The sequence below is a fragment of the Pipistrellus hanaki genome (genome assembly GCF_964339955.1).
Source record: "Pipistrellus hanaki genome assembly, chromosome: 16".
NCBI classification, from domain to species: Eukaryota; Metazoa; Chordata; class Mammalia; order Chiroptera; family Vespertilionidae; genus Pipistrellus; species Pipistrellus hanaki.
The window spans coordinates 34133346-34160909 of NC_140518.1; the positions used below are offsets into that span (position 1 = coordinate 34133346).

General features: G+C 38.6%; 3 protein-coding genes across 3 annotated transcripts; all 3 read right to left on the minus strand.

Annotated features, from left to right (window-relative positions):
* Positions 1-1767: 1767 nt before the first annotated feature.
* LOC311611147 (olfactory receptor-like protein DTMT) lies at positions 1768-2711 on the minus strand (the record flags this gene model as incomplete). Its single annotated transcript, XM_084863027.1, is given in 2 exon segments — positions 1768-1799; positions 1802-2711. Coding segments are annotated over 2 exon segments (942 nt in total).
* A 7442-nt stretch (positions 2712-10153) lies between these two features.
* On the minus strand, positions 10154-11098 carry LOC311611146 (olfactory receptor-like protein DTMT; the record flags this gene model as incomplete). The annotated part of the gene is made up of 1 exon (XM_084863026.1): positions 10154-11098. The coding sequence occupies one exon, from the start codon at positions 11096-11098 to the stop codon at positions 10154-10156; it is 945 nt and encodes a 314-aa protein (XP_084719152.1).
* A 12776-nt stretch (positions 11099-23874) lies between these two features.
* Positions 23875-27134, minus strand: LOC311610844 (olfactory receptor-like protein DTMT; the record flags this gene model as incomplete). The annotated part of the gene is made up of 2 exons (XM_084862355.1): positions 23875-24834; positions 27027-27134. 2 exons carry the CDS (start codon positions 27132-27134, stop codon positions 23875-23877), a joined length of 1068 nt encoding a protein of 355 aa, XP_084718481.1.
* Positions 27135-27564: the final 430 nt, after the last annotated feature.

Here is a 27564-nt window from a genome sequence, read left to right on the forward strand (position 1 = left end):
TCTGTCAGGTGGAAACACAAATAAAAAAGAAAAATCTAAAATAGGTGAAAATCCAATATATACAGTATTCAGGTACCATTCTTATTTTTAAAATGACTTGAAGATGGCCAAAGGGAAGAGGGTTAGGGACTGGGTGGAGGCAAGTAAAGGAGGGGAGGGGAACATCTGTAATAGTGTCAACAATAAAAACGAAGTGAAAAAAATGACTTAAAGATATTAATAAAATATGATCCTATTAACAAAGATATTAATAAAAATATGATCCTATTAACAATTGTTATTCCAAGATATTAGTTTTTAAAAAATCAAAGTGTAGAATAAAGGACAAAGAGCACACTTGGGGGATCATAAAGAGGTCAATGATGTGCATGTTGAGATGGAACTGGTCATAGACTCTCAAGTGGAGAAACCCATGGGCAGATGAGAATAACACCTGGGAGTTCTGGAGAAAGTTCTGGGCTTCAGATGGAGATGTGGAGGTTAATATACTGGGATATTAAATAAACTCAATACTAAATCACTCTGGGGTCCTAGCAAGTCATCAAATTCCATTTTTAAATTTTTTAAATGGTGGCACATTCCATTAAAAGGAGCATAATTCAATCACAAGAGCATTAAGATCATGAATATAAAAGTTGTTGATAAATTTCAAAATATTAAATAAGAGTGAGGTATTCTTAAACACTAGCCTCCTTCCCCAGAACTGAGGAAGGAACATTTAGGATTCCAGGTATAAGCTAGCTCCCAGGTAAAGAAAAACTAAACTATGCAGCACAGGCTATAGAAAATCCATTTATGCTATTGTAGCTTCAATTAAAAAGAAAGGAAAGTAAATCAGATGACTCATGTTCAAAAGACAGGGTATTATGAACACTCGCTGAGAAAGACGTAAGTTAAGAATTTGTAATCAACAAGAAAAAGTCCAGTTCAGCAGAGGTAATCAAGAAAGTGTGAAATTTGAACTTTATTAAATAGTGGCAATTATTTTTAAAGAACAGTATGGTTAAAAAAAAAAAAACACATGACAAATTACTTCTTTAATAACTGGAGATATATAGACTGGTTCAAAGTTTTTAAAACTTTGGTTCAGTATCACATGGAATAATAAAGAGGAAGACCTTGCTAACAAGTAACTGAGATCCCCTTTCCAAGTTTAACTATGCACCTCCACTTCATCTCTTTCACTTACTATACCAGTGGTCGGCAAACTGCGGCTCGCGAGCCACATGCAGCTCTTTGGCCACTTGAGTTTTTAGCAAAGGTCAGGTTAGGAGTACCCTAATTAAGTTACTAAAAATGTACCTACCTATATAGTTTAAGTTTAAAAAATTTGGCTCTCAGAAGAAATTTCAATTGTTGCACTGTTGATATTTCGCTCTGTTGACTAATGAGTTTGCCAACCACTGTACTATACAATTGTTTAGAATGTAATTTTTAAAAGATCCATAGGAAGGGGGGGAGGGGAAAGTGTGACTTTAGCGGAAACCAGTTTGGTTCAGTGGATAGAGCGTCAGCCTGCAGACTGAAAGGTCCCAGGTTTGATTCCCGTCAAGGGCATGTACCTTGGTTGCGGGCACATCCCCAGTGGGGAGTGTGCAAGAGGAAGCTGATTGATTTCTCTCTCTCATTGATGATTCTAACTATCTTTCTCCCTTCCTCTCTGTGAAAAATTAATAAAATATATTTTTTAAAGTATGATTTGATATCCACATATTAATATCAATATGACTACTGGATAAAGTAATCTAAAAATACTAAGTTTTACCATCATACAGAAATAGAAGATTTCTTTTTGAAAAGACTCTTCCCAGGGCTCCCTTCATGTCTCTGTTCCTCAGGCTGTAAATGAAGGGGTTCAGCATGGGCGTCACCACAGTGTACATCACAGCCATGGCCATCTCCTTCACAGTAGAATTGTCAGCTGATGGGCATAAATACAGACCAATAACTGTCCCATAGAACAGTGACACCACAGACAGGTGGGAGCCACAGGTGGAGAAGGCCTTGCGCATACCTCTAGCAGAAGGGAACTTGAGGATGGACATCACAATTTGTGCATAGGAGGTGATGATGAGTAGGAACGGGATGATGACATTAAGGCCTCCCATGATAAATATCACCACGTCATTGACTTGAGTGTCAGAGCAGGACAGCTTCAGCAGAGCAGACATATCACAGAAAAAGTGAGGAATCACATTACTGGCACAAAAACATAGCCTGGCCATGAGCAGAGTATGTAACATGGCATGCAACGTGGTCAGCCCCCAGGACAGCGCCACCAGGGAGAGACAGAGCTTGGGGCTCATGATGGTGGTGTAGTGCAGGGGGAAGCAGATGGCCACATAGCGGTCATAGGCCATGGCCACAAGGAGGAAGCTCTCCATGCTTCCAAAATACAGGAAGAAGTACATCTGGGTCAGGCAGCCTGCATAAGGGATAGATGGGACTTGGCTCTGCATGTTCTGCAGTAACTTGGGCATTGTGACAGAGGAGAAGCACAGGTCAGAGAAGGACAAGTTACTGAGGAACAAATACATGGGCGTGTGGAGCTGAGAGTCCAGGCGAATCAGGAAAATGATGAGGAGATTCCCCAGGACGGTGGTAAGATACATGGCCAGGAACAGGGCATAGAACAGGTTTTTCTGCTCTGACTCGATGGGCAGGCCCTGGAGGAGGAACTCTGTGATGGCAGTTTGATTCCTTCCAGTCATATCTGTCTCCAGTACCTTGAGGAAGAAAATAATAGTATCCATTAACACCTGAATTTAAAACTGAACACATTTCTATGATACATGATGTTGTAGTTACTTCACAAAAATATTTTGCATCACCTTTTTACAATAATTACAATCACTGCATTCCAAACCTCTATATTGAGAACCTTTATGATAAAAATATAACTTTTTTTTTTTTTTTTACTTCTCTTCAATACATAATAATGTTCCAACTTTTCTAAAACACTCTCATCCATTAGTGTCTGAGATGCATAATGTATCAGTTTTCCTCATACCATCCTGGCCAGACAGCTCAGGAACTGTAACTGTCCTCTGCTAAATGGAAATCGTGTTTAATTTAATACATAATTTCTATTGGTTTCAGAGAGGGAGAGAGAGAGAGAGATAGAATCATCAACGATGAGGGAGAATCATTGATCAACGGCGTCCTGCACACCCCTTACTGGCTATTGTGCCTGCAACCTAGGCATGTATCCTTGACTGGAATTTAACCTGGGACCCGTCAGTCTTCAGGCTTATTCTCTATCCTATGAGCCAAACCGGCTAAGGCTCAGTCAAAATCTTACATGATGATGTTCCTCAGGGCTTTTTCCTAAACACTGTTATCTTATAATTCTACATACATTCCCAAGAAACACTTATCTACTTCAAAGGCTTTGATTACCATTTAACCTTCAGATATAAATATCTCTCTAATCTAAAAAAAGACTATATGTAGTTGTTTAATGATTTTCTTCCCTTGGCTGTATCACAGCATTTTAAACTCAATAGATCCCCAAAACAAATCATGACCCTACCCTGCTCTTCTTCCATTCTCTTCCTTCTCTGGTTCCCTACATCTCAGTAAAAGAGGTCCAGGCTCTCCTGCCATCAACCTGAGGATTTTCTTTCATTCCCACCTTTCTCCCATCATCAACATCCACTCCTTCCACAAGTCTGATAGATTCTGCCACTTAATTCCCATTCATCCATTCCTTTTCTCCACCTTCATTACCCTAAACCAACTGACCTCTTATCTTGTTTATACTACTGAATCAGCCTCTTAATTCACATCCCTGCTTCTAACAATCTCTGTCAGTCTCACTGGAAATATGACCATCATTCTCCCTACAATCTTCATGGATCCTCATTGTTCTTAAGATAAATGTAAGATCCCTTTCCAAAAAATGCTTCATCTTTTTCACCCATCCATTACAGGGAAATATAGGCAATAACACCGGGATAACTGTGCATGATGACAAGATGTTTAACTAGAGGTAGTGTGGTGATCACATTGTAAGGTATATATATGTGTCAAATCACTATATTGTACACCTGAAACTAATATAATATTTTATACCGCATATACTTTTTTAAAAATATATTTTATTGATTTTACACAGAGAGGAATTGAGAGGGACAGAGAGTTAGAAACGTTGATGAGAGAGAAACATCAACCAGCTGCCTCTTGCACACCCCCCACTGGGGATGTGCCCGCAACCAAGGTACATGCCCTTGACCAGAATCGAACCCAGGACCTTTCAGTCCACAGGCCGATGCTCTATCCACTGAGCCAAACCGGTCCCGGCATATACCACATATACTTAAATTAAGAAGTGACCGTTTCTGCCACCAGTTTCATCTGGCCCCCCAATTTCACTCACATTTGTCTCTTCAACAACGCTGGACCTCAATGTCACAACGTCTTGCTTCCAGCCTTTTGCACTTGCTGTTCCTCTTGCTTAACATTTTCCTCCTTCTGCTCTCTCTTCAACTGGCTTGCCCTTACTTATCCTCCAGGTATATTACATGTCACTTACTCTGTCACTTGTTCAGCTAAACCTTCCCTGTCTCCTGAGACCAGATGAGGACCACTGCTGTGTTTCACAGCACACTGTGCTTGTCTCCATAGCACTCAGTGCCTTTGATATTAAAGCTTTATAGCTGTCTTCCATGTGGCTGATGTTTCATGAATATTTGTGGTTTGTGTTTCAGGCTGAGACATGCATTCCTCCAACTTTAAAGACAGCAGAAGTCCTTTTAAGTAAGAGTCACTACTCCTACTAAATTTTCACAGACTGAGAAGTCTCTAACCTCAACCATTTAATACTGAATATGACATTTTATTATATAATTTATTAATGTGATTTTTGTGCCTAGGGACAATGTTAGAGTAACTCAGATTCACTACTCTTGTCACTAATACAGATGATAAAGGTAATAGAGATACATAGCTATCTATTTATAGAGTTAGATGATAGGTAGGTGGATGGATAGATAGATAGATAGATAGATAGATAGATAGATAGATAGATAGATAGATCTACTATTGGTTCTATTTCCCTAGAGCTTCCTGACTGAGACACCGTAATGTGCCTCCAAAGCAGACAAAGAAAGCAGAGGAGAAACATTAAGAAATGTGGGGAACTCCTTCAATAATGACATCAGTGAGTCCAATTGCTGGGATTTCCACCCCTTGATGCTGTTTGATCCAGCCACAGTAACAGTTTTTACCCTTGACCACTATGCACTGACAATACAGTTGGGGGAAATATCAGGTAAATCACACAGATGGTTTCTTTGAATTTTGTTTCCCAGGTAAAGTAATGGGACCTGACTCTTATGTCAGTCATAACACTGAGATGACAAGAGACAGAACTTTCAGGTGCTACTACTGGTGACACAATGAGCCTCTCATCTTCTTCGCCCACTAGACAGTAGATCTCAGCTTGGATTGCACATAAAAACCTCCTAGAGCAGTGCTTCTGGAATTCATGTCCGTGCAAATCACCTGGGAGTTCGAATAAAACTCTGATTCTGACTCAGTAGGAAAGCAGCTACTTTTTAAATTAGCATTCTGATGATGCCCATCCTTGTGCACCAAATACACAGGAAACTGCAAGTAACTATGGTGCTATTAAAAATAAACATCACTGGTCTCCCTAAGACTGATTTAATCACAATACCTGAGAGGGATCCTGGGCCAAGGTTTTTAAAACTGAAAGTAATTCTAAAATAAATCAAGTGCTAGAACTATTTCATTAAAGAGTGCCTCTAAAGTTGTCATTATATTGAAATTATGTTACATTGTGGGAATACATTCCATAGAAAGTAATGGATGCTATTACTGTAAGAAGCGTTTGTAACCGGTAGACACTCAACAAAATATTTTAGAATTTGGGGAAGTCTTGGAGGCTGAGAGGTGGAGAAGAGGAGAGTCATCATACCTGAAAATACCGCAGCAGAACATCACACAACCTGAGAAATCAGACCGTCCTATTAGAAGGGCCCTGAGAAACCAAGTCATTCATCTGTTCATCTGCTGCCCAACTTAACCAGTTTGTCTGAGAGTGATTCCTTGCCTGAGATTCTGCTCCTCTTTATACACCAAGGCATGAGAAGTAACAGCCTCTGTAGTCATCACCTGTGCCTGCAACATCCCTTCTCACATCTCCCATCCTATACATCCCTAGACCAAAAGTAAAGGCCCTGGATCCCAGAGGAATCTAGATCCTAGAGGAACTCATTAAGTACAAAGTAATTACCTAGGACTGTTCTAGCACCATGCTCTCAGAGCCTTGGAACAGTGACTCTTTACTGATCACACCTGACTATAGTTTGGGGAAAGCTGAGAAAGGAGAGAAGCTCATGTCTGGAGGATTCAACACTATCCGTTTAATGGACATTAGGCCTGAGGGGCTAAAGCCTACATTTTCAGAGGTGAAGGAAAATGGTTGGAGAAGCCAACTAGCAGGGACCAGAGAGTGAATATCTTAAAATATCTTAGGAATGTGGACAATTAGAAATAATCAATGTTCTTTGAGCAATGACCTCGTGGACAATTAGAAATAATCAATGTTCTTTGAGCAAAATGCCATGAAAGATACATATGTTGGAAAGATTCTCAGGGTGGTAGAATCTTCCACTGCACCCCAAGTCCTCATAAGCATAACAAAGGGGAGAAATATATCAGCAGCTAACAAGTATTAGATCTCTATTAGCCAACCATATGCAAGTATGTGGAAATCATAAAGAGAGAAGATAAACTCTCCCATGTCTTGTTCAATCTTCCTCAATCCAAGATTGAAAAGGAAATCTAGTTTCAATCCTATTGAGGTACCTGTATCTCCTTACTTCTTTAAGAAAACCTTAATATTCCAACCACTATCGTTATCTCTTCTACTCTACATCTCTCCTCCCAGCCACAGGTGTCAGATTAATTCCTAGTATCCACATCTTCCCTTTATTGCAATTGATCACAAGACCATGGTTGACTTTTATAACTCCTTCTTTCACCACACATTGTATATTTAATTCAGTAAATATACAAAAAAAACTACTTAATTGTATACTTTAAAGAAATAGTATGGTAGGGAAACCATATGTTAACAAATCTCTCATACAAAGAAGGCTTTATCATTGGAGCTATTTGAACTAATGTTACATTTTTGGTTGCAATAATAACACTGTGATTATGTATGGGAATGACCATGTTCCCAGGAGATTCTGAATGCTGAATTTAGAAGCTATAGGTCTTGATGTCTGAAAACTACCTCAAATGACTCAGCCACTTTTTTAAAAAGAGGAAAAAGAGAAGAAAGAGGAAGAGAGGCCTGAGGGAAGGAGAAGAGAGGTTGATATGTGATATAAATATGAGCAAATGAAATGTGGGCAGACTTGAGCAATTAATATAGTATAAGAAAGACAAGTTAATTTGAAGTTATAACTTTTCTTTTGAATGTCATAGATTGATTGATATAGGATTTTTTTTGTGTGTGTATGTGTTATGACATTTTCCCCATTTTTTCAGTTGAATTCAAGTATAAATCTTATTTCTGGACTAATAATATTTACAGAACCATAATATTATAAATTCTATTTTACTTTTTAATTTATATAAAGTAATCATTTTATATGTAGATAGATTGTAGTGCATACCTTTCAAACCTGCTATAAAAACTATTGGTCTTAAAAAAAAAAACTATTGGTCTTGTCCTGGTCAGTTTTGCTCAGTAGATAGAGCATTAGTCTGTGGACTGAAGGGTCTCAAGTTCGATTTTGGTTAAGGGCAATTACCTCGGTTGCAGGCTGTAGGAGGCAACCAATAGATGTGTTTCTCTCACATCAATGTCTCTCTCTATGTGTCCCTCCTCCTCCCTTCCACTCTCTCTAAAATTCAACGCAAAAAATATCCTCAGGTAAGGATTAACAACAACAATAAATTTATTGCTGTTACTAGAGAATGGGAAAAAATGGGTCAATAATAATATTCCAAGATATGATAGGAGAAGTCTCTTGAAATGAAGAAAGATGAAAGACTTGTAACTCAAAAGGCGTTTGGTGTGTTATTAGAAAATTGTAATAAAAGAAAATTGATACACAAACAAAATCTGATGAAATTATTAAACTTCATGTTTGGAGAAATAATCCTACAAGTTTCAAGGGGGAAAGAAGATGGCCAGGTAAGGGGTGGACGGGAGAGGGAGTAGTCAGCCTTACCTCAGAGTTTTCCATAGTTACTTTGGAAAATGGAGGTTAAGCGGGAAAGCAAAGGTCCTCAAAAGTCTATACCTAGCCAAGTTGTCCGTCAGGTGGAAACACAAATAAAAAAGAAAAATCTAAAATAGGTGAAAATCCAATAAGTACAGTATTCAGGTACCATTCTTATTTTTAAAATGACTTGAAGATGGCCAGAGGGAAGAGGGTTAGGGACTGGGTGAAGGCAAGTAAAGGGGGGAGGGGAACATCTGTAATAGTGTCAACAATAAAAACGAAGTGAAAAAATGACTTGAAGATGTAATCCAACAAAGGTATTAATAAAACTATTATATGATCCTATTAACCATTGTTATTCCAAAATATTAGTTTTTTAAAAAAAATCAAAGTATAGAATAAAGGACAAAGAGCACACTTGGGGGAACATAAAGAGGTCAATGATGTGCATGTTGTAATTGAACTGTTCATAGAGCCTCAAGTGGAGATACCCACAGGCAGATGAGAATAGTATGGGCTTCAGATAGAGATGTGGAGGTTGCCAGAATATACCAGAAGCTTAAAGTGGTGGATTTGGATGCCATCACTTAGAGGGAACAACTAAGGATACAAATAGACCAAGTTTGGAAACCTACTCCATGCCACAAACAGAGCTGGGATGTTTTTTGTTTTATTTTGTTTTGTTTTGTTTTGTTTAAATTGTTGGCACTATTACAGATGTCCTGCTCCCCTTCTCATTGAAGTGGAAGAAAATGAGAGGAACCCATGGAATCACATAGTCTGGGATCTTACATAAATTCAACAACTGACACACAGTGTGACTTGGCAAGTACTAATAATTGAATGCCATATTTTTCCATCTGCAAAATAGTGATAATATCATCTATATTTAGTATAAATACCATAAGGGTAGAATAAAGATAAAGATAAAAGTTCTTTTATGAAGTCCAAACTACTAAACAGAAGAGAAGCATCGTTCCACTCTGAATTTGTATACTAGCTTCTACCATGTTAGGGAAATAAATTTTAGGGACCCTAGAATTCATTATTCCCATGTAAAGACAAAATCTACTCATGCTGTAAAAGGGTTATATATCTCAACTTCAGATTAGAAAACACAAGGTGGACACAAAAATAAATCAGAGGGGGAAAGCAGTTAACAGATAAACTATGTGACCTGTGCTGGGAGAGGTATATCGGAGGTGTTTGGAGGGAAACTAGAAGCTGGAAATATTGAGTATTAACCTAAGAGTATAGAGAATTATTTTTAAACCAGGGGCCCAGTGCACAAAGATTCGCTCATAGTAGGTGGGTTCCTCAGCCTGATCTACACTCTCTCCAACCTGGGAGTTTTTGTCTGTCTTTGCAATTATATAAGTGAATTTTCTGAGACCCCAACCCAGTTTGGTTTGTTGCTCACAGAATAATAGAGGCTTATTTTTTTTTCTTTGCTTCATTGTGGAGATTTCCTGGAAGTTTTAGGATATCTTCCCATTAATTTTTTCTAGACACTCTGATTTTACTATGTCTCTCACCTTTGCTTTCCCTACACCCCCCACTGCAACAGTAACATGCCCCAGGCTCACTTTACTCTAGTGTATGGTATTGTATAGTAAATACAATACCATTCCCAGCATTCCTGATTTTAATAATAATATACTGTAATGAATAAGTTAAGATCATAAGTCATAAAGACCAATTAAAATGGTATTTCTTAAGCTGAGCTTTGCCCAGGATGCCTGGGTTTGGGAAGACAAAGATGTCACAAAGACTCGCTTACCCAGTTCGCCTGCACAGCTGCAATTTATCTCTCTTATATACTGAGCAATTGTGAAGCATTTTATTTTAATTGAAGTTAACATGGTGAGGGAAGTATATCTGGAATAATAATTCAATATTAGTATATCTAAGAAATAAAAATATGAAAAAAATATCAAGTGTTACAATCATAAATAATGAGAAAATATCTTTCTACAAAAGACTCTTCCCAGGGCTCCCTTTATGTCTCTGTTCCTCAGGCTGTAGATGAAGGGGTTCAACATGGGTGTCACCACAGTGTACATCATACCCATGGCCATCTCCTTCACAGTAGAATTGTCAGCTGATGGGCATAAATAAAGAGCAATAATTGACCCAAAGAACAGTGACACCACAGCCAGGTGGGAGCCACAGGTGGAGAAGGCCTTGCGCATACCTCTAGCAGAAGGGACCTTGAGGATGGACAACACAATCCGTGCATAGGAGGTGATGATGAGTAGAAATGGGATGACAACAATGAGCCCTCCAATGGTAAATATCACCAAGTCATTGACTCGAGTGTCAGAGCAGGACAGCTTCAGCAGAGCAGACATGTCACAGAAAAAGTGAGGAATCACATTACTGGCACAAAAACATAGCCTGGCCATGAGCAGAGTGTGTAACATGGCATGCAACGTGGTCAGCCCCCAGGACAGCGCCACCAGGGAGAGACAGAGCTTGGGGCTCATGATGGTGGTGTAGTGCAGGGGGAAGCAGATGGCCACATAGCGGTCATAGGCCATGGCCACAAGGAGGAAGCTCTCCAGGTCTCCAAAAAACAGGAAGAAGTACATCTGGGTCAGGCAGCCTGCATAGGGGATAGATGGGACTTGGCTCTGCATGTTCTGCAGCAACTTGGGCATTGTGACAGAGGAGAAGCACAGGTCAGAGAAGGACAAGTTACTGAGGAACAAATACATGGGCGTGTGGAGCTGAGAGTCCAGGCGAATCAGGAAAATGATGAGGAGGTTTCCCATGACGGTGATAACATACATGACCAGGAACAGGGCATAGAATAGATTTTTCTGCTCTGACTCGATGGGCAGGCCCTGGAGGAGGAACTCTGTGATGGCAGTTTGATTCCTTTCAGTCATATCTGTCTCCAGTACCTTGAGGAAGAAATAATAGTTTCCATTAACACCCGAATTTAAAACTGAACACATTTCTATGAAACATGATGTTGTAGGTACTCTGCAAAAATATTGTAAATCATCTTTTCACAATAATTAAATTTCCATATTTTAAATCTCTATAATCAGAAACCCTGATTGAAAATGACTCATTTTTTTTTTACTTTGCTTTAATACATAATAATGTTCTAACTTTTCTGAAACACTCTCATTCATTAGTTTCCAAGATACATAATGTATCAGTTCTCCTCACACCTGCCTGGCCAGGCATACTCAGTAACTATAATTGTCTCCTGCTCAGTCAAAATCTTACATGATGATGTTCCTCAGGCTTTCTCCTAAACACTGTTCTACTTCAAAGACTTTAATTACCATTTAAACTTCAGATGCACATGTCTCTCTAATCTATAAGAGTAAATACAGTAGCTTAATGAGTTTCTTCCCTTGGCTGTATTACAGCATTTGAAGCTCAATAGATCCCAAAAACAAATCATGACCTTATCTTGCTTCTCTTCCCCTCACCACCTCCTCTAGTTCCCCACATCTCATTAAAAGAGTTTCAGGATCTCCAGCCATAAACCTGAGGATTTTCTTACATTCCCATGTTTCTCTCATCATCAACATCCACTCCGAAAATCCCATCATCATGCTTCCTACAGTCCTTAAGAACAATGGATCCTCATTGTCTTTAAGATAAAGGCAAAATTCCTTTCAAATAATGCTTCATCTTTTTCATCCATCCATTAAAGGAGAAGATAGCCAATAATATTGGGATAACTGTGCATGGTGACAAGATGCTTAACTAGAGGTAGTGTGGTGATCACATTGTAAGGTATATAAATGTCAAATCACTATATTGTACACCTGAAACTAATATAATATTTTATGCCCCATATACTTAAATTAAGAAGTGACCATTTCTGCCAACATATTTTCACCGGGCCCCCCAATTGCACTCACATTCTTCTCTTCAACAATGCTGGACCTCAATGTCACAACTTCTTGCCTCCAGCCTTTCGCACTTGCTGTTCCTCTTGCTTAACATTTTCCTCCTTCTGCTCTCTCTTCACCTGGCTAGCCATTACTTACCCTCCAGGTATATTACTCAGATAAGCCATTTGAGAACCACTGCTGTGTTTCACATCACACTGTGCTTGCTCCCGTAGCCCTCAAAGCTGTTGAATAATTGGTTTATACCTGATCCTTGCTAGATAGTAAGATCCATACAGGAAAGGCCATGTCTACTCATGACTGACTGAGGCTGAGACATATATCCAACTTTAAAGGTAGCAGGAGTCCTTTTAAGAATGACTACATGTGCCGAAACCAGTTTGGCTCAATGGATAAAGCATCGGCTTGGGGACTGAAGGAACCCGGGTTCGATTCAGGTCAAGGGCATGTACCTTGGTTGTGGGCATATCCCCAGTAGGGGGTGTGCAAGAGGCAGCTGATTGATGACTCTCTCTCATCGATGTTTCTAACTCTCTGTACAAAATCAATAAAATATATATTTAAAAAAAAAAAAAGAATGACTACATGTATTGAATTTTCCAGAGCAAGAAGTCTCTATCCTCAAACATTTAACACAGGATATGACGCTTCATTATAGAATTTATGAATGTGATCTTGTGCCCATGGAAAATGTTAGGGTGCCACAGATTCACTACTCTTGCCATTAATAGAGATGATAAAGGGAATAGAGCTATATAGCCAGCTAAGCATGTATGTAGATAGATAGATCATCACTTTTTTGGTCTTATCTCTCTGAAGCACCATGACTAAGACACCTTACTGTGCCTCAGAGCAGACAAAGAAAGCAGAGGAGAAGTGCTACACGATGTGGGAATCTCCAGTTGCTGGGATTTCCACCCCTTGATGCTGTTTGATCCAGCCACATAGATAGCTTTTACACTTTAACACTATGCACTGACAATACAGTGGAGGTAAACATCAGGTGAACCACACACCTGATTTCTCTGAATTTTGTTTCTCAGGTAAATTAATGGGACCTGACTCTTGTGCCAATAGTATACTAGAGATGACAAATAGAAAACAGAACTTGCAGATGCTACTGCTGATGATGCAATAAGCCTCTCATCTTCTTCACCCACTAAGTCAGTAGTTCTCAGCCTGGATTGCACATAAAAATCTATGAAGGGAGTGCTTCTGAAATGACTGTCCATGCAGATCATTTGGACTTCAAGTAAAACACTGATTCTGACTCAGTAGAAAAACAGCTGTTTTGTAAATTAGCATTCTGATGATGTCCATCCTTATCCATTAATGACACAGTGAACTGCGAGTCACTATGATGTTATTAAAAATAAAGATCCCTGCTCTCCCTAAGACAAATTTAGAGAAGGGTCCTATGCCAAGGTTTTTAAAACTCAAGGTGCTCTAAAATATAGCAAGGGCTAGAACTATTGCATTAAAACATGTCATCATATTAAAATTATATTGCACTGTGGAATACATTACATAGAAAGTAATATTTATGGAAGCTACTATTAATTTTTAAAAAAGATTGAAACTGGTGGATATCCAACAAAATGTTTTAGGATATGGGGAAGTCTTAGAGGCTGAGAGGTGGAGAAGAGGAAGGTCATCATACCTGAAAATACTGCAGCAGAACATCACACAATCTGAGAAGTCAAGACCATCCTGTTAGAAGGGTCCAAGAGACCAGCTCATTCATCGGCTGCCCAACTTAGTCTGTCTGAGGGTGATTTATTTCAGGACCCTTTTCTGAGATTTTGCTCCCCTCTATTCACTAAGCCATGTCAAGTAACAGCCTCTGTAGTCATCAACTGTGCCTGCAACAGCCCTTCTCACATCTCCTATTCTATACAACCCTACACCAAAGGAGTTCTGGATCCCAGAGGAATCTAGATCCTGGAGGAACTCATTAAAGGCAAAGTAATTATGCAGGATGGTTCTAGGACAATGATGTCAGAGTCCTGGAACAGTGACTGGTTAAGTCACTGATTATACATAACTATACTTTGGGGGAAACTGAGGAAGGAGAGAAGCTCGTGTATGGACAATTAAGCACTATCTGTTTAAGGGACATTAGGCCTGTGGGGCTAAAGCCTACATTTTCAGAGGTGAAGGAAAATGGTTGGAGAAGCCAACTAGCAGGGGCCAGAGTGTGAATATCCTAAAATAACTCGGGAGTGTAAGAGGCTTTACCAGGTGCACAATAAAAAAAAAATTACCCTAAAAACATATTTTGAAAATATTATCAGGGTGGTAGAATTTCTCACTATAACCCAATTACCCATAAACATAGCCAAGGGGAGAGAGATACATCTGCTGCTAACAAACATTAGATCTCTATGGCCCAACTATATGCCCATATCTGACAAAGACTGGAATAAGAGAAAAGATAAACTCTCTCAAATCATGTTCAATCTTCCTCAACCCAATACTGAAAACAAAATCCAGTTTGAATCCCACTGAGGTACCTTCATCTCCTTACCTCTCTATGAAAAACTTAATGCATCCACCACCACCATCATCTTTACTACTCTACAAATGTGTCAGATTAACTCCTAGTCTCCAGTTCCTTCCTATATTGCAATTGATCACTACAGCATGGTTGACATTTATAACTCCTTCTTTCACCACACATTCCATGTTCTCCTTGGCCATAATCTCAGCTGGATGGGGTTCTTTACGTAGTGATGTCATATAAACATTCATTCTCAGGGAATCTGCATCCTTATTAATTGTATCTTTATTAGGTTGTTATAGTTTTCATTAACATGTATTATTAGACATGAAAATATGAAGTGTCACCCATAACATATCTCGTAATTTCAGATATGGTCCTCTCTGATTCAGTTGTGTAGAACAGTGTTTCCCAAAGTGTGGTATGCGTACCCCCAGGGGTATGGGAAGAGTTTGGTGGGGGTATGCGTTACACCAGAGTTTGGTGGGGATATGCACTGCACCGTGCTTAGCTGAGCCTAATTCTACATTCTCATGAGTATGAGGGGTACTCAGCGTTACGAAAATTGTAGAAGGGGTACACATGTCAAAAGTTTGGGAAACACTGGTGTAGAGCATCCTTGTTTTTCATCCATAATAAATATCACCACCTGGTCTTTATCTATTGGTTCTGCAAAATGTCCAGGTGGTAGGCTCAACTTCTCTATCAATAAAACCATTGTTTTAAGCACTACTCCCTTGAGAAATATATAAGACACTTCCTGTGTGCCATTTTTAATTCTCTCAGACTTATCTATTCTTCCCACCACAGCTGCAGTAACCAACTCTACACTGACTTTGATTAACTTTAGATGATGCAACCCAAGAGCACTTCACCTTGTTTTTGCTCTACACCCTCCTCACTTCCTGCTCTCAGACTTCTCTGACAACATGAAACATGATGTCATGGAGAACTTTCTTGGTACACATAAAAATATTTTGGTATCTGATTCATGATGAGTTAATTGTATAGAGTGTGAGATACAAATTGAGATTCTTATTTGCATATGAAAGTCCAATCTTTCAAGTACTGATGGTTGAAAAGACTATTTTCCACTGAGTTGTCTTTACATCTTTGTCAGTGATCAATAGATGATACATGAGTCTATCCATTTCTAGACTCTATAAGCTATTCTGAATTCTCTATACCTATTTATCTTGTCTCTAATACCACAATTTCCTAATGATTTTACTTAACAGTAAGTCTGGAAACCAGGCAATATGAGTCCTCCTACTTTGTTCTTTGTTTCTAAAATCAACTTTGCTTTTTTACTTTCTTACCTTTACATAAAATTTTATAATCAGACTAGAGGCCCGGTGCACAAATTCTTGCATGAATAGGGAACCTCGGCCTGGCTGGCAATTAAGGTCCATTGGGGAGAGAGAGTTGCCAGCCAAGGGGAGGAACCCTGGGAGGTTGGCCAGCCGGCCCCCCAACCAGGGCTTACCAGGGATGAGGGGCTGGCTGGCAGGTAGGAGGAGCTGTGGGAGGTTAGCCGGCTGGTTGGAGAGGCCAACCGACTGGGCAGAGGGGCTGCTGGAGGTTGGCTGTGGGAGCAAACTGACTACCAGGGGGCCTCACTCCTGTGTTGAGCGTCTTTCCCCTGGTGGTCGGTGCGTGTCATAGCGACTGGTCAACCAGTCATTCCGGTCGTTTGGCTGTAACAGTCATTTAAGCTTTTATATATATAGATTGTCTATTTGTACCCCACCCTGTAGGAATTCTAATGGAATTGTGTCAAATCTCTAGATTCTTTACAGAAATGTCCATATCTTTATTTAATATTTTTTTTATTGATATCAGAGAGGAAGAATATGGAAGAGAAAAAAACATCAATGAGAGAGAATCATTGATCAGCTGCCTCCTGCATGCCCCCTACTGAGGATTGAACCTGAAACCCTGCCATGGGCCCTTACCAGGAATCTAACCATAACCTCCTGGTTTATAAGTCAATGCTCACCTACTGAACAACAATGACCAGGCAAATGTCCCTATCTTAACAATAGTATTCAATCTTCCAATATCTCTCATTATATATATCCATTTCTTCAGATTATCTGTGATTTCTTTAATCAGTGTTTTGTGATTATTTAAATATAAATATTTGTATATGTTGTATAAGATTTATACCTAAGTATTTGTTTAGTGCTATTGTAAATAGTACTTTAAAGTGTTTCTTCACTTTCTACATCTTCACTGCTTGTTGATACTAATATAAATTTTAATGTGTTAATATTTTTAATTTATACTAGAGGTCGGATGCATGAAATTCATGCAAGGGTAGACCTTTGCAGCCCTAGCCTCTTTAGCTGCTGCCTTGCAGCACCAGCTGCCTCAGCTGCAGGCAGCCGCTCACCCCCTCCTTCCTCTCTCTTTACCCCCCCACTCCACCCCCAACTGGTCATTCTGGAAGATTGTTCTGCCATCTGGTCTAATTATCATATTAGCTCTTTATTATATAGGATACAGAATACAAACTTAATATATTGACATTGTATTCTCTGACAATACTAAACTCATTTATTAGTTCTAGAACATTTTTATTTTTTTATTTTTTTTACATTTGGGGGGATTTTCTACATAGACAATTATGTTGTCTCTAAATAGAGATGGTTTAATTTCTTACCTTCAAATCTGCCTACTTTTTTATTTTCCTTTTTCACTGCCTAGGACTTCCAGTACAACAGTGAATAGAAGTGGTGAAAGCAAACGTTTTACTTTGCCCCTGATCTAAGGAAGGAAGCATTCTGTCTTTCATAATTAATTGTACTACTTGCTTCAGTTTCTAAGAAGTTGTTCTTCTAGCAGGTTGAGGAAATTTTCTTCTTTTCCCAGTTCGTTGAAATTTTTTACTCACAAATTTGTTAAATTCATGTTAAATTTTTGGTCAAAGGCTTTTTGTGCCCCTATTGAGATGAACTATTTTTTGGCCAATTTTCCATTTTTAATACCAAAGGGACACTTGGTATCAATGTGACAATACACATATCTTGAGAAATTTATTTTGGAATATATTTGTAATTAAAAGGTTTTTTGTTTTTGTTTTGTTTTTTTATTTCAGAGAATAAGGGAGAGGGAGAGAGAGATAGAAACATCAATGATGAGAATCATTGATCGGTTGCCTCCTGCATGCCCCACACTGGGGACCAAGCCTGCAATCCGGGCACACACCCTGACCAGGAATCGAGCTGTGACCTTTTGGTTCACAGATGAATGTTCAGCAACTGAGCCATGCCAGCAGGGCTAAATAGCTTTTTTAAGTCTTACACAATGTTTTTTATTATCATAGGTTTTTCACCTTTAGTTTATTGATATAACCACTTCAACTTATTATTTTTTAATTAAATTTATTGAGTGGCACCTATAAATATAAAAGCCTAAGCTAACAGCTGATCTGCCAACTAGCTGGTAGGCCTGATGTGCACTGACCACCAGGGGGCAGACGCTCAACGCAGGAGCTGCCAAGCAACAGCAACTTTGCAGAGTGCCCTCTCGTACTCCAGGACCCCTTGGGGAATGTTGGACTGCTGGTTTCAGCCCAATCCCAGAAGCAGGCTGAGGGACCCCATCTGCCAGATGAACCCCACTCACTCCACAGATGCCCTTAGAGCCCCCACACTACCCCAGGTGTGGCAAGCCAGGGAGGGACCACAGAGATTGGCTCCAGAGCATATCTGGCTCATCTGACTCAGTCCTGCCCTGCTGGCCACCTTCTAATTAATTTCCTTTCAATGTGCATGAATCCGTACACCGAGCCTCTAGTTGATTAATAAAATGACATAGGTTTCAAGTGTACAATTCAATGATACATCATCTGCATATTGCCTTGTATACCCAGTACCCAAAGTCAAATCATCTGTCACCATACAGTTGATCCCTTTACCTTTTACTACCTCCATTCTCCTCTCCTCTGGCAACTACCATACTGTTGTCTGTGTCTGTTTTTGTTTGTTTTTATTGTGTGGCAATTTGTTTCTTTTTTTATCTTTATTGTTGAATGCATTACACATGTCCCCTTTTTCTCTCCCTGCTCCAGCCCCCTGCCCCAGGCCTCCACCACCCTATTGTCTATATCCATGTGTTATGCATATATGTATACAAGTTCTTTGGTTGATCTCTTCCCACCCACCCAACCTCTCCTTCCCTCTGAGATTCCACAGTTCTATGCTGTTAATTTTTTGCTTTCAGTTTAATATCCCACATTTGAGTGAAATCATACGGCTCTTGACTTTTTCTGTCTGACTTATTTTAATTTAATTAATAATGCTGCAATAAACATAGGAGTGCATATATCTTTGCAAATACATGTTATTAAATTTTGGGGTAGATGCCAGAATAGGGGTTGCTGAATCATATAGTCACTCTTTTCTTAAACTCATGGACCTCGGTCTTTGAGAGGATTTTCTGACTCTGATCCCAAAGGCAAGGGAAATAATGGCAAAAATAAATGAATGTCACTTTATCAAACCGAAAAGCTTCTGCACAGCAAAAGAAATCAATCACAACAAAATGGCCACCAACTTACTGGGAGAAAATATTTTCAAACAACAGTTTTGATAAGGGGTTAATATCTAAAATAAAGAACTCATACAAGTCAACACCAAACAAATAATCCAATTTAAAAAATGGGCAGAGGACCTGAACAGACACTTCCCCCAAAAAGACATACAAATGGCCAACAGGTATATAAAAAGATGTTCAACTTCACTAGCTAGTAGGGAAATGCAAATTAAAACTACAATGAGATTCCACCTCACATCTGTTAGAATGGCTATTATGAATAAGACAATAATAAGTGTTGGAGAGGTCGTGGAGAAAAAGGAATTCTCATTCACTGCTGGTAAACTGGTGCAGCCACTATGGAAAGTAGTATGGAGCTTCCTCAAAAAAAAAAAATTAAGAATAGAGTGTCTATATTACCCAGTAACCCCTCTTCTGGCATCTACACAAAAAAATTGGATAACATGTATTTAAAGATATATGCATTCCTATGTTCATTGCAACATTATTCATGGTGACCAAGACTTGGAGACAACCAAAGTGTCCTTCAGTAGAGGATTGGATAAAGAAGATATTGTACATATATACATGGAATACTACTTAGCAATAAGAAAAGATGAAATACTGCCATTTTCAACAACATGATGGATTTTGAGAATATCGTGCTAAACAGAGTAAGGCAGTCAGAAAAAGTCAAGAACCATATGATTTCACTCATATGTAAAATATAAAACTGAAAACAACAAATGAACAAACAAGAAAAGCAAACAAAACTTCATAGACACAGACAACAGTAAGGTGGCTACCAGAAGGAAGAAGGATAGGGATAGAAAAAGGTAAAGAGGGCCAAATATATGGTGATAGAAGAAAATTTTACTCTGGGTAGTGGGCATACAATGCCATATACAAATGATGTATCATAGAATTTACACTTGAAACCGATATAATTTTATTAACCACTGTCTCCCCAATAAATTTAATTCCTTTTATTAAGAATTTTTCTCCCTATTTTTTTTAAAGATTTCTACAGTTTCAAGTCTTGCCTTTAAGTCTTAAATCTATTTTAAGTTGATTTTTGTGTATGGTAAAAGTTATGGGTCCAGTTTCATTCTTTTTCTTGTAGATATCCAGTTTTCCAGCACCATTTGCTGAAGAAACTTTCCTTTCCCTGTTGCTTATTCTTGGCACCTTTGTCAAAGATCAGGTGATCACATATATGTGTGCATGTATTTCTAGGTTCTCTATTCAGTTCCATTGTCTATATATCCATTTCTATGCCAATATCTTACAGTTTTAATTACTGTAGCTTTGTAATATGCAGTGTGGGCAAAAGTAGATTTATAGGTGTTTGCTTGGGGAAAAAACACAATAATTAATTAATAATAATACAAGAATAAACTCTGTTTTGCATACTCACAAAAGATGTGATACATACATACAATAGAATCCAATAGAAAGGAGAAAGACTGCAGTGAATCCCTTTGGGAATATGGACATTTCACGATATTAATTCTTCCAACACATGAACATGTCACATTTTTATTTATGTCTGCTTTAAATTCTTTCAGCTAAATTTGATGGTTTTCAGTATACAAGTCTTTCACATCTTTGTTAAGTTTATTCCTAACTACTATTTGATGCTACGTCAAACCAAAAAGCTTCTGTACAACAAAGAAAACAATCAATAGAGTAAAAAGAACTGCAGAATGGGAGAAAATAGTTTCAAACCATCTACCTGATGAGAAGTTAATATTCAAAATATAGAAGATTCTCTTAGAACGCAATAGCAAAAATAATAATAATAATAATAATAATAATTATTATTATTATTATTATTATTATCCCATTTAAAAAAGTGAAAAGTGCTTCTCCAAAGAAGAAGGTATATGTGTGCATGTACCTCTAGGTTCTCTGTTCAGTTCCATTGTCCTGGGATAAGACCCCCAGGAATTGAAAAAGGGGCTAAATATTACCAATCATCAAGAAAATGCAAATCAAAACTACAATGAGAAATAAACCCATACCTGTTAGGATGGTTGGATATTATTTTTAAAAGATGAGTGTTGGTGAACATGTGGGGAAAAGTAAACACTTATATACTGTGGGTGGGAAGGTAGAATGGTGCAGTCATTATGAAAAACAGTAGGGAGGTTCCTAAAAAAAATTTTTTTTAAAATTACCATATGAACCAATAATCCCAATTCTGTGCTGAATACATATCCAAAGAAAATTTAATCATGATCTCAAAGAGATATTTGTACTTCCCTGTTCACATTAGCCAAGATATGGAAACAACCCAAATGTCCATCAATACATGAATGAATAAATAATATGTGGCATATGGATGCAAACAGTGGAATATTATCCAACCTTTAAAAAAAACCTTGCCCTAGCTGGTTTGGCTCACTGGATGGAGCATTGGCCTGGGGATTCAAGGGTCCCAGGTTTGATTCCGATCAGGGGCATGTATCTTGGTTGTGGGAACATTCCCAGTGGGGGGTATGCAGGAGGCAGCTGATCGATGCTTTTCTCTCATCGATGTTTTTCCCTATCCCTCTCCCTTCCTCTCTGTAAAAAATAAATAAATAAATAAATAAATAAATAAATAAATAAAATAAATAAAACAAATATATATATATATATATATATATATATATATATATATATATATTTAAAACCTAGACATCTGTGACAACATGGATAAACTCAGAAGACATTATATTAAATGGAATAACCCTGTTAAAGAATATCTATTGCATGACTCCACCTGTATGAGATATCTAAATTAATCAAACTCCTAAAAGAATAGAATAAAATGTTGTGTGTCAGGGACTGAAATAAGGGGGAAATTGTAATGACTTATCAGTAGGTAAAATAAAATAGTATCTTTTGTGTAAGATGAGTAACTTCTCAAGGTCTGTTGTACAATATAGTACCTATTGCTAACATTATGGTATCATGCAATCTAAAATATGTTAAGAGGATAGAACTCATGTTCAAACATTCTTTAAAAATTTTAAAAAAGACCCACAAAAGTACACAAGAAAATTCTTGGAGGTGATGGATATGCTTAATACCTTAATTGTGGTGCTATATCATGGCTGTATGTATTGAATATATGTTTAAATTCATTAAGATGTATACTTTAATGTGTACACTTTTATCAGTTTTACCTCAATAAAGCTATAAGTGGAATATAAAACAAAAGTGGAGTGAATATAAAGATTTCATATTTGTATACTAAGATTAAAGTGTTCATAGAATATTTGAAGTGGAGACGTCTACTATGAAGAAAAAAATAAAAATTAAGAACTGGAGAAAAGTCTAGGCTGCAGATAGAGATGTGAAGGTAAGCATACATGACAGGATTAAAACTGGGTTTAGATGTCACCACTTAGAGGGGAGAATAAGGAAAAAAATGGACCCACGTTGGAAACCTAGACAGTGCCATATATGGAGCTCAAATTAAAATATGAAGGCCTGCTACCCTTACTTCTGAGGTGGGAGAAAATGGGAAGAAACCTTAAATTCAAATATACTGAGATATTAAATAAGCTCAATACTAACCCACTCTGGGACCGGCAAGTCATCAAATCCCATTTTTCTTTTTCTTTTTCCCCCTTTTATCCCCACATATTCACATCTATAAACTCACTTTTGCTCCATCTTGTATGTGTGCTAGTTATATTATTAGGGAAGATATGACGGATCAGATGCTCTTAAAGGCAGGAAGTTGTCATTTTCAAATTTTTCATCTTTTGAAGATTTATCTTTATTTTGCACGGAGTAAATGTGTATATATTCAAGTTCCATTTTTTCAGTCTTTAAAATGGTGATAATATTTCAAAAAAAAAAAAAAAAGGAGAATTGGTCACAAGAGTCTAAGATCATGAGTCTAAAAATTTTTTTTAAATAATTTCCAGAATACTACACAAGAGTGACAGTGAGACTGTTAACCAGACTCTGTCTGTCTTTTCCATACCTAAGGGGGAATGTTAAGGACTCCAGGCATAAATTAGCTCCCAGGTAAAGAAAAACTAAACTATTGTAGCAAAGAGATAGAAAATCCATTTATGTGAGCTTCAGGTCAAAAGAATTGAAAGTAAATCAGATAGCTAAAGGTTAAGAGAGAGCATTGTGAGCACCTGCTGAAGAAGAGGTAAGTTAAGAATTTGTAGCTAACAATAAAATGTCCAGTCTAGCAGAGTAATCAAGACAGTGAAAAGTGTGAATTTTATTTCATATGGACTTGGGAGGACACGTATTTTTAGAGCAGAGTTTTGGTTAAAAAAAAAAAAAAAAGACATGATAAATTACTACTTTAATCATTAAAGACACATAGATCAGTTCAGAGCTTTTAAGTAATGCTTCTTGAAGATCACCTGGGGTAATAAAGAGGAAGACTTTGTGACCAGGTCACTGAGATCCCCTTTCTATGTTTAACTGCACACCTCCACTTCATCTCTTTTACTTACTGTACAATTGTTTAGAATGTCATTTCTTTTAAAAACATCAATACTAAAATAAAAAAGTAGGTTAATATCACAATTTTTTTACAAAAAAAATCTATTAGTTTTTTAATTTATATTTATTGTTGAAAGTATTACAGATGTCCCTCTTTTTCCTCCATTAATCCGCCTGCTCCCCACTTTCTTCCCCTCCTCAGTCACCTCACTATGGTCTGTGTCCATGGTTGTTAATGCGAATTTGTCTACTGGATAAAATTATTCAAAAATACTAAGTTTTACCATCATACAGAAAAGGGAGTTTTCTTTCCATAAAAGACTCTTCCCAGGGCTCCCTTCATGTCTCTGTTCCTCAGGCTGTAGATGAAGGGGTTCAGCATGGGCATCACCACAGTGTACATCATAGCCATGGCCATCTCCTTCAGAGTAGAATTGTCAGCTGATGGGCATAAATACAGACCAATAATTGTCCCATAGAACAGCGACACCACAGCCAGGTGGGAGCCACAGGTGGAGAAGGCCTTGCGCATACCTCTAGCAGAAGGGACCTTGAAAATGGATGACACAATCCGTGCATAGGACGTGATGATGAGTAGGAATGGGATGACAAGAATAAGCCCTTCTGTGATAAATATCACCAACTCATTGATTCCAGTGTCAGAGCAGGACAGCTTCAGCAGAGCAGACATGTCCCAGAAAAAGTGAGGAATCACATTACTGGCACAAAAACATAGCCTGGCCATGAGCAGAGTGTGTAACATGGCATGCAACATGGTCAGCCCCCAGGACAGCACCACCAGGGAGAGACAGAGCTTGGGGCTCATGATGGTGGTGTAGTGCAGGGGGAAGCAGATGGCCACATAGCGGTCATAGGCCATGGCCACAAGGAGGAAGCTCTCCAGGTCTCCAAAAAACAGGAAGAAGTACATCTGGGTCAGGCAGCCTGCGTAGGGGATGGATGGGACTTGGCTCTGCATGTTCTGCAGCAACTTGGGCATTGTGACAGAGGAGAAGCACAGGTCAGAGAAGGACAAGTTACTGAGGAACAAATACATGGGCGTGTGGAGCTGAGAGTCCAGGCGAATCAGGAAAATGATGAGGAGGTTTTCCATGACGGTGGTAAGATACATGACCAGGAACAGGGCATAGAATAGGTTTTTCTGCTCTGACTCGATGGGCAGGCCCTGGAGGAGGAACTCTGTGATGGCAGTTTGATTCTGTCCTACTATATACTTCTTCAATGCCTTTAAGAGAGATAACAGTGTTCATTAAAATCTTAATTTAAATAAGACAATATGGTCTGTTTGATGGCCTAAAAAAATGTTATGTCAGTTTCATCAGAATAATATAACCTCTAAACCCCAAATCTCTCTAATCAGAATCTTTATGGTGGAAAATGCCTATTTTCTTCAGTTCTCTTGGACAGGTAGCAATATTCCAGCCTTTCTAAAACACTCTTACAGATTTTCTCTCTTCCCTTTTCTTCCACCTTTCTTTTCTCTCTCGATAATTTTTTTTAATCCTTCCAAAAGGGCTTCATGATCTGACACTTGTCTACCTGCATAGCTTCATCTGGCTACCCAGTGGCACATTCCTCTCTGCACCAGTACAGGACTTATATGTCATAATTCATTGCCTTCAGCTTTTCTCACTTATGTGCCCCTTGCCTAGTACTTACTCCCTCTGCTCCTTCCCCTGGCTTCCCTTACATAGTCCCTTTCTCCACAGACCAGGTGGGAATCTACTGCTAAGTTTCCACAGCATCCCGTTCTTATCCCCACAGCACTGAGTCCCGGGGGGATAATTTGTTTATAGCTGTCTTTCCTACTATATTGGAAACTCCATGCAGAAAAGATCATGACTGCAGCAGGACCAGCAACTGGCATGGTGCCTGAGTGAAGCTGATGTTTCATAAATGCTTATTGGTTGTGCTTCAGCCTGAGACATGCATTCCTCCAACATGAACGGCAGCAGAAGTTCTTTTAAGTAAAACAAGAAGATTCTTTCAAGTAACAGTCACTACTCCCACTGAATTTTTCCAGAACAAGATCTCACTGGCCTCTACCATTTCTCACTAAATTTGACAGTGTTACAGAATATGTGAGTGTAATTTTGTGCCCATGGAAAATATCTGGAAACCTCAGATTCACTATTCTTGTCATTCATACTGATGCTAAAGATAATGGAAATAGATGATAGATAGATAGATAGATAGATAGATAGATAGATAGATAGACTATTCTTTCTATTTCCGTGGAGCACCATGACTAACATGCCTTAATGTGCCTACAAGCAAACAAAGCAAGCAGAGAAGAAGCACTAAGAGACAGGGGAAGCTCCTTCAGTAAAGACATAATTGAATCCAGTGGCTGGATTTTTGGCCCTTGATGCTGTTTGATCCAGCCACATAGACAGTTTTTATATTTAGATACTCTGCACTGACAATACAGTGGGGAAAACATCCAGGCAAAATCACACACCTGGCTTATTTGAATTTTGTTTCCCAGTAAGTTCATGGGACCTGACTCCTATGCCGATAGTATGCTGGAGATGACGAATAGGAGACAGAACTTACAGGTGCTACCACCAATGATGCAATAAGCCTCTCATCTTCTTTGCCCATTAGCTCTGTAGTTATCAGCTTGGATTTCACATTAAAAAAAAAAAAATGAGGCCAGTGCTTCTGAAATGAATGTCCACACAATTCAAGTAAATCACTGATTTTTGATTCAGTAGGAAAGAGGCTACTTTTAATTGAGTACCCAGTTAATACCAATGCTATTGTCCGTGGACTACACAAGGAATTGCAAGGATATATGATGCTTTTAAAAATAAGAATTACAGAGACTCTCAGATAAATTAATCACAATCTCAGAGAAGGAGCGAATGCAAAATTCTATAAAGCTCCCATATAGCAAGGGATGAGAACTACTGCATTAAAGTATATTTCAGCCGAAACCAGTTTGGCTCAGTGGATAGAGCATCGGTCTGTGGACTGAAAGGTCCCAGGTTCGATTCCGGTCAAGGGCATGTACCTTGATTGCGGGCATATCCCCAGTAGGGGGTGTGCAAGAGGCAGCTGATCGATGACTCTCTCTCATGATGTTTCTAACTCTGTATTTCTCTCCCTTCCTCTCTGTACAAAATCAATAAAATATATTTTTAAAAAATAAATAAAGTATATTTCAAAAGCTGCCATTATATTGGGATAATACAATCTTGTGGGAATACATTTATGCAATAGATGATATTTATGAATGCTGCCATTAATTTAACAATTGCATTGATGAATATTAATCAAAATATTCCTAGAACTTGGGGAAGTCATGGGAGGCTGAGAGGTGGAGAAGAGGAGGGTCATCATACCTGTAAACTCTCCAGCAGAACATCACACAACCTGAGAAATCCAATTAGAAGGGTCATTTGTCCAACTTACCCAGTCTGTCTGAAGGTGATTCCAGGACCCTGGCTTGAGATCCTGCTCCCCTTCATTCACTAAGGCATGTGAAGTAACAGCTTCCTTTGTCACCTTTGACTGCAACATCCCTTCTCACATCTCCCACTCTGCACATCCTTGGGTCTAACTAGCCTTGGATCTCAAAGGAAGCTAAATCCTGGAGGAATTGATTAAAGGCAAAGTAATTACTCAGGGCCTCTCAGGAAAAAACTCTGAGTTTTAAAGAAGTGACTGATTACAATCACTGATAACACCTGACTATCCCGGGCGGGGGGGGGGGGGGGGGGGGGAGAAGATGGAATAGAGAAAAGTTCATGAATGGATGTTTAAACACTGCCTATTTAGTAGACAGTAGACCTGTGGGGCTTGAGTCTACATTTTTGGAGGTGAAGGAAGGTGGAGAAGCCATAGTAACTACTAGGGATGAGAATGCGAATTATCGTAAAATATCTTAGGAGTATAGTAGTTTCTACCTGGTAGACAATTAGAAGCAATAAGTGTTCTTTAAGTAAAGTGT